The sequence below is a fragment of the Colletotrichum jinshuiense genome, chromosome 6 (genome assembly GCF_051148585.1).
Source record: "Colletotrichum jinshuiense chromosome 6, complete sequence".
Classification (NCBI taxonomy): domain Eukaryota; kingdom Fungi; phylum Ascomycota; class Sordariomycetes; order Glomerellales; family Glomerellaceae; genus Colletotrichum; species Colletotrichum jinshuiense.
The window spans coordinates 4,974,555-4,983,008 of NC_139313.1; the positions used below are offsets into that span (position 1 = coordinate 4,974,555).

The 8,454-nt window shown below is 44.4% G+C and overlaps 2 protein-coding genes across 2 annotated transcripts; one reads left to right on the top strand and one right to left on the bottom strand.

The window, feature by feature from the left end:
• Positions 1–826: 826 nt before the first annotated feature.
• On the bottom strand, positions 827–1,461 carry EsH8_VI_001255 (thioredoxin-like protein; the record flags this gene model as incomplete). The annotated part of the gene is made up of 2 exons (XM_083272508.1): positions 827–1,279; positions 1,408–1,461. 2 exons carry the CDS (start codon positions 1,459–1,461, stop codon positions 827–829), a joined length of 507 nt encoding a protein of 168 aa, XP_083127682.1.
• Positions 1,462–4,936: 3,475 nt separating this feature from the next.
• EsH8_VI_001256 (FAD-binding oxidoreductase) lies at positions 4,937–6,828 on the top strand (the record flags this gene model as incomplete). The annotated part of the gene is made up of 3 exons (XM_083272509.1): positions 4,937–5,486; positions 5,540–6,402; positions 6,463–6,828. The coding sequence occupies 3 exons, from the start codon at positions 4,937–4,939 to the stop codon at positions 6,826–6,828; spliced, it is 1,779 nt and encodes a 592-aa protein (XP_083127683.1).
• Between the last annotated feature and the right edge of the window lie 1,626 nt (positions 6,829–8,454).

Sequence of the window (8,454 nt, forward strand, 5' to 3'; positions counted from 1 at the left end):
ATAGAGGAAGTCTTATAAGCGCCTACCGACCTGGTCTGGGATAAGATTAGCTTTATATCCTGACTTGCAGCTTAAGAATGCAATATTTATACAGACCTGAATACTTAAGAGTCTAGTTTGGTCTAGGCCACTGTTAGCTAATAGACAGACTGTAGCAATGGAATAGTAAATGGTCCGACGCCTTTACATTAGGAATGGCTGACGCCATTCAATGTGCTATAATCTACTAAACCCTTTACTAGCCTTGCATCCACTTCCACTGTGTTTCCTATTTGAAAGGGGTGAAAGGGCGTTACTAGAGGAAAAGAATAAAATATTGACCGCTATAGCACTCATTTGCATATGTTAGATTGGCTTCCCTAAAATGATGGATATGTATCTAGCTTGCCTCTTAGGACACCACGCGAACTCCTGTTTTCAGCGAGTATCCTCGGAAAACATCGCTATCTTTAAAGGAGATTTCTAATAAATTTTTACATAAAGAATCCATCACATGCTATATCGGCATGCGCATCAATTACTGCGGCATAACCTAAACAATTCTTGTGATAGTGAGCGCAAATGTCACTAGCCTAGTGCTTACCAGCGTATTTTAAGAGGGGGAGGTGCTTAGTAACAGTGCTACATCTGTGTGAGAGTTGCTAATGGTTGAAACTGCTACAGGATGAAACTGAGTTGGGAGCAAATATAATGCGCTTCAAGCAGATGTTGCAATTTTTCATGGTCTACTAAGCCTTAGAATCTTGCGTGCATGAGTTCGAGACTTATGAATGCGAAGGCTAGCTATAGGAGACACTAGCCCATCTTCCCGGACAGGTGTACTTCATTAATCCTTTCCGTCCTCCCCTCCTTCACTAACTAAGGCCTGAATAACAGCCTGCAGGGCCGCCCGGTCTGCACCCCTAACTCTGTCAACTAGCCCTTCACCTGTAAAACTAATAGATTGACGGGGTGTAAGGCCCTGCACCTTGACACCCTCTGGCTTGCCGTCGCGGAAAAAAAGGAACGTTGGCATGGCTGAGACATTGTACCGTCCAGCGACGGCATTAACGTGGTCAACATTTATCTTGGCGAAGGCTAGGCGGCCGTCGGAGGCGTGTTTGTCGGCCAACTGGGAGAAGACGGGTGCAATGGCGCGACAAGGGGGGCACCAGTCCGCATAGAAGTCGACCACCACATGGGTAGTCGAGGCCAAGAGAGCATCCAACTCGGCAGCGCTGGATGGTTTGTAGACCTTGCCTGATGTCTCGGGGATTGGCGAGCGGTCTGTCAATAAAAACTTGAGTTGGAACTGTCAGCAAATATTTAGGTGGCGTGGCACAGCCCGGCCTTGACGGGACATGCCAGTCACGCCGAACCATAGATTAGGCAGAGGCATGATTTAATGATCTAGCGAATGTAACTTACGCGTCCGATCATGAAAATAGCAAATGCTATAAGGAGATAGGATGATGTATCCATCCTGGATTCCAGTTGATTGTCTGATGGAAGTAGATAGCGGAGATAAATAAGTATAGAGAATGAGTGTAAAGTGAGTGAAAGTCGGGTGAGTTGGATTGTGTGATGTAGGCAGTAAAGCAGATAATGGCTCATCGGAACGGAAGAACTATTTAATATCACGTGACCGAGCACACAGCACCCAGTAGATGATACATTTAGTGCTTACCTCGGTGATCAGGCCTATTAATCTGTACTGGTTCCTCAGTATTCAATGTACAATATAATTAGGATTGTTATATAAGGGAGGTTTAAAATGTCTTAAAGCAGGCTTTAATAACTCATTAGTAATCAACTTGTGGTTTATTCTGTTGTAACTTTCAGCTTCTTAATATATTACCTAGCAAATTCAACTGAATGCGCCTGTTTGATAGCTTCATTGAAGTTGAATCTAAAAAAAATCCCTTAGACTGGGGCGTTGCTATTGACTCATGTTTTCCCTGATTCTACCATAATACATATCACCCTAGCCGCAGCCTTCAAACAGCCGTTGCCAAGCTATTATTTCGTTTGGGTCGACCCTTCTATTAGCGATTTCATCATCTAAGAATTCGTTACAAATTTCTCATCCTACCTAGCTCTTTGCCGGTCTTACTACACCACTCCTGAAGATAGAGCGACTTTCAGCCTGCTAGTGACAAATATTCCTCCTACCAATGCTAGCGGCGGCACATTCTAGAATAGCAATGAAAATTTTCTAATGTTTTAACAGCATCTTTAAGACTGAGCGAGACCTAAACCGAGACCTAAGTTATTTTATCGCTCTCTAGCTTGTGGTCCCGCCGCCAACGCTTAAAGAAGTCTTCATAGGGCCGCGGCTTTTAAAATGATACCATCATGCAGTGTCAAGATTTTGAGATAGTTCCAATCATCCACGCACGCCGTTTAATAAAACACTGAAATGAGGTGGGGTTGCAGGTGTCACCTAGATCAGGGACGGTTTTCTATATTTTCTTATGTTATCCAGTCTAGAGCCCGTGAGACAGCAGATATAAGCCTGATCAAGACTTTGACTTAGAACAATTCAATCTTGGACTTCTCAGCATCAGATCAGAGCCCTACATATCACCACTCCATATACTTAATCAGATTCTCTACAAGACAGCGAGAGATTTCTTGCACCCTCCACCGCTTCTAGTATTATAGGTGACCCTGATTAGGGCCACCTATAGCTGTTAAGAGCTCGATGAGCCCGCTGATTTCCGGCCTTGATTAGAGAAGAGTCACGACACCCTGTTCAAAACATATGTCATTGTAGAAACAGTCTCAAGCGGTCTTAGTAGACCTAACGACCTCATTTACAGCCACAAGGAAAAGTGGATATGAGAGATGGGGAGCTTCTTGTCTAATATGGGCGAGCTTGCACCTGTAGGCGCCTCCGATTAGAAACTCATGTTCTACTTTAAGGGGTGTTGTGGTGTTTTACTTCTGCGCCGCGACTCCTTTAGAGTCGCCTTAGGTCTCCTCAATCCACTTCCACCACCATGCCCAACTTGATATAACTAAAATCATGTTTCTTCCTGAACTGTTCCCCAATAATAGCTACACAGTTGGCCTCATCACTTATTCCTATGATTTTGAAACTCAGGTAACTATAGATTGACTGAGACCGCAACTCTTATGCCGTCTGTGTTTAAACTCTTGCTGAGCTGGTTGACAACACAAGCGCGAATTTGCCTTGATGCTAGAGAACATCAGCGCCTCAAGTACACGCCAATACCTAGAAGCTCGCAAGTTGTAACAGCAGGCACATCTTCTGCTTGATAAGAACCTCAACAACGACATCGCTACACCGCGTGTTCCTCATGAAAGCAATTTCATTCTCTGACGAAGCATATATTGCCAACTTTCCCCTGGCTATTAATCCTGACTTCGCTGTCCATCTCTCATTCTACGATTCTCACCCGCACTGTATGTCCCTTTGTGGATGTCTCCAAGTAGATCCTACCACGCTAAAGCAGGAAGATGACAATCTCACGCTACATTGTCAAAATGAATTTCGGAGTAACTGCTCGTGCGAGTGGGGTGTATCAATGTGCTTTAACGTTGATGGGCTCAATAGACACAACATTAGGTTGCAAGGTAGGGTCTGCCAAACCCTGCCCTTCACATCTTCCTTTGCTTTTCCGCTTATGACCTCTACCTGGGATTTCCAATTCAATTTTTTCGCAAGCAATCATTGCACGAAAAAAAAAAGAGACCGGCATGGGTGCTCTATCTGGCCCTACTGGGGGTTCTCCCAGTGTATCCAGGTCATATAAGAATCTGAAGAACCCATCTCTTTAGATAGATAACTTGTCCCCTGAATCCATTTTCTATCGCATCCTAGGGCTTATCCTCTATGATGTGTCAGCCATAGGATGGGCATACCATCGTTCCCCTGCCAATAATCAAGTCAGCGAGCGAACTTGACTACAAATACCGTTTCAAACTCACTTCCAGGAACATACCGCATGGCCAACTTCAGGTGGTTTCTCACATGTGTTGAATCATAGAAGAAATTCTTGAAATGGACCGTGCCTCATCTTCAGCTAGGGTTGAAATTAGAGACAACCCAGAAGAAACTCTCCCTGGCCACAGCTGTTTTATTGCTCGCGTGGATCGCTCTATTTGGACGTGGACATTCTCCTCAAGTAGGCCCAGTCTCACGCAAGAAATCCTTCACCCCGCCCATGGCTTCGATGTAGCCATCCACAGTATGGTTGTCGGCCAATAACAGTAGGGTTGGGTTGGTTCTAATAGATTTTGCCCCCAACCCTCGACTTGTAAAAGCTTCTTGCGTTTTTTCTCAGCTCGGACTAATTTAGGACTCCGACTTTAATATCTAGTTATATTTATGCCCTAGATGCTGACGCTGCGCGTGGTAAATCAGCCATTCTCTAAGGCAGGATGCATGTAGCTAAGTGGTGCAAGCAGGCTAATAACGGGCCTGGTTTTATTAAAGGCTGACTGGGGAGTAATCCCAACGGGGCGAGGGCACGGAAGAGAAGGCAAAGGTTGTCAATATACATAATGATTCCATCGTATACCTCGTATTTCTCTTTCTCTTTCGTTTAGCTATAAAACGTATAAGAATGGCTGGAGCACTGACTCGAGATCCTAGTTGGATTGTCTTGGTAAAACTATAAATGTGTAAAGACCCGGGCCGCCCGGAGTACAGCCCGCTCGGAAACAGATCGACTGGGCCGCAGCGGGGGTCATTACTAAGCCTACGCCCTATCATTCACCCCTTGCCTTGATATTTTTGAGCAATCACGTTTTGTAATTAGTTCGGTAATATGAAGATAGATTCTTGGGGCAGTGCAGACTTCTGATGGAATACATGCTCTACGCATAGTATCCGTGATCGAATATATAATTGAAGCGTACCACTACTGGTGTATTGTTCTTCATTGCTTGCAGCGACTGCCCTTCTACCCGTTTTCTATTGTGATTTCCAATGAAGAAAGAGAGTATACTTTACTTTATCGCAGCTTTGCCTGCTCTGGCCTTCAGTGACGCCTCCAACACGACAGCACCGGTAGGTTGCCGAAAGCTAAGTACAGATCATGACTGGCCTGCTGCCGAGGTCTGGGAAGCTGCCATTCCAGGCGTGATTCGTCAAAATGGCAGCGATATTCATGGGAGCCTTCCGAACTATCGTGTACGAGCCAAGAAAACCTCTGACGTACAGGCGGCTGTACGATTCGCTTCAAAGCACAACATTCGACTTTCCGTCATCACAACGGGCCACGATCAGCTAGGCCGAAGTGACGCGGCATCTGGTCTTGTCATTGACTTATCCTTGATGAATAAGGTCACCGTTCTTCAGTCGTTTTCCCCAACCAACAATGGTGCTGTTAACCCTCATTATCCGATTGACGCACCAAATAAGATTACACCAAGAGAAGGAGTTCAAGCTGCCGTTACCTTTCATCCGGGCGTGACTGGCCTTGCTCTCAACTACGCAGTCGCTCCATCGGGACTTTTTACCACGAGCGGAGCAGCCGGTATGAATATCCCAAAGGCAGACTTCTTCGTTAGAGAACTAATATATCCATAGCTGGGGTTGCTGTTGCTGGAGGCTGGGGTCAAAATGGCGGCTACGGTCCGCTGACTGCCCAGTATGGCCTCGGGGTTGACCAATGGCTCGAAGCAAAAATTGTCACTGCAGACGGTCAGCTCAGAGTTGCAAACAATGTGTCCCATCAAGATCTCTTTTGGGCGATTCGAGGGGGCGGAGGGGGTACCTTCGGCATTGTAGTTGAGGCAACCTGGAAGGCACATGTTGCCGTTCCGATCACTGGCTACAATTGGTACATAAATTCGACAATTACAGGACCAGATGCTTTGGATCCTGAGACCGGTAGAACGCCACTCAGCGACGCGATGCAGTATTTGTTAGGGGAGTTGCCTGGTCTACAAGAACTAGGCATCAGCGCTTTCGTATACGTTGACATCAGCTACGTTAGGTGCTACGCCGTCCATCCAGGAAATGCCTCCGGAATATCCAAGGCGAATGCTGCCTGGGGGCCAATTCTCGCAAAGATGCAGTCATTTCCCAACATCAAACCATTCCAAACAAAGCCGTATAATTTCGACAATTATAAAGACTTTTTCGTTACGACGTATGGACCTTTGGCTGAAACGACGTCAAACATGCAACCAAGAAACCACGGAATTTTTCCATACGACAGCCGCCTCATGGCCCCCGAGCATCTTCGCAACCCGGGGATCATGGATGCATTAGGAGGAGCTGAGGGGACGTATGGATTGCTAATGACTGCACCGGGTCAATCTCAAGGCACCGGCGAAGACACCTCAGCAAATCCGGGTTGGAGAAGAGCGGTCGTTCATCTTGTTGCCGCTCCAAATGCCGACGGGCTCCGTAAACTTGCTCCAGATATGGGCGCATATATCAACGAGGTATGACGGCATTTTGACCCGCCGCGCAGCGAAGTTGTTGGACTAACATACATATTAAAGGCGAGCCTTAGAGAGGACAACTGGACGCAATCTTTTTGGGGTGTTAATTACCCCAGGCTTTCTGCGATCAAGTCGAAATACGACCCAGGAATGTTGTTTTGGACAACTCCTGGGATCAACGCTCATTATATGCAGGCTATCAATGGACGAGCTTGCCTGATTTTGCCTCCCCCATTGTCACCACCCGCTATACCCCCTGCAAGCGATCGTGCTGCTCCTGCCGACCCGGTTACAGATGCCCAGTTCCTCTTCGGTTCACTGGAGTTAATCGGCGTAAAATTCCCAGCCCCAGGAACATATATTGGCTTGCAAACCGAGCCATCAGTGGACGGGGACCAAGTCAGAAGTGTCAAGACATCCAATTAAGCATTGCATTGTCTTGAAAAAAATAGTGCCGTAACGCGGCGAGAGATGGCTGCACAGTATTCTTTCCCGGCAGACTGCCCGCCCCGGGCGACTAGCCGGCTCACGCGAAGTTGGCGTAGATGAGCTAGCTTCACGCAGCCCACCTAGTTTAGATAAATCAAGCCACTTCCAACCTTGAATTGCTTTCGCTGGAAAATCCTGCTTCGTGAAAAATAGACAGAGCAGTAGTTCAAAGGTCACTACAGAAGAATATTAGTAGAAAAGTTACTTCAAAACAAGGAGAGCAGAGAGTAAGATCAATTGCTTTAATCGATGTTGCAAAACACAGAATAGCTAGGATGACGGGCAGTCCGGAACAACTAGTCCTGATTTAACGTCGGGCACCCACTTCTCGGCACCCCCACATGCTGGCACCCCAATTTAACAGACGTTGCCACACAACCCATCGACTTCAATTATCTATCTATTCTACCCACCACCAACCACAATACAGTCGTCAGCTTCACTAGGGTAATCAGAGTCGCTGGATTCAGCTGCCGTATCTACAACTTCGCCAGATTCTATTTAAGACCGTCGGATATCCTAGATGTTGGCGAACTTCGTGTTAGGGTCTATTTTAACAGCCTTCTGTTTCCTCTACCTTAAACTGTCAACCTATGCTTGTAGCAGCTTAATTTCCTGCTTGGTAGCAGCTAGTTAGTAGGCCTTCTCCTTAAATCCTTTCTAGACCTTTCTAAATAATAGTCGCTATATACTGTTATAACTATCCAGCTTACTAAACAACTATAATTAATTATATAGATTAATAGTCTTTCTAGATGTTAACTATACTATAGTAGATATAGTAGAAACCTAACTATTAGTCTAACTAGTAACCTAGCTAGTCTAGCTAGGCTATCTAGCTGTTAACTACTTATTCTAAGCCTTATCTATCTATCTAGCTGGTATTAATAAGGCCTAGAGGAGTAGGCAGCTTATTAGCAGCTTAGTAATATATATAGGCTATAGCCTAGTTGCTTTCTAGCTACTTTTAATATTCTACTTAGTTAAGGTATCTAGATAGGCCTTTTAGTAGCAGCCTAGAAAGTTTTATTTACCTATAATTATAGAATTATTCTATTAAGTAAGCTAACCTAGCTTCTTTCTATAGGCTGTTTTAAGTAGGCTAAATACTAACTAATCTAGAGGCTAAAGGATATATAAGGTATATAGTAGTAGAAAAAGTAGATAGATATTATTAATATAGTATATCTATATAAAGTCTATTATCTTATAGCTACTATAGCTATTAAGAATTAATAGTTTAGGCTTATTTATATTATCTTATATAGTTTAAAAGATAAAGACCTTTTATAGCTATTTAACTATAGTTATATCTATTATCTAGCTATTATCTATTAATATAAACTCCTAACTAGTATAAAGTTAAAGATCTAAAGGGAACTACTACTATTATACTAACTTACCTTTATATATAATAAGTAGTAGTAAGAAGTAATAGTCTATAAAGATATACTTAATAATAGATACCTAAGCTTATAATCTAGACTACTTCTTTTATACTAACTTAGTCTTAAAGGATCTAGATGCTAGCCTATTAGATCTCTTACCCTTAAGGATCTTTAT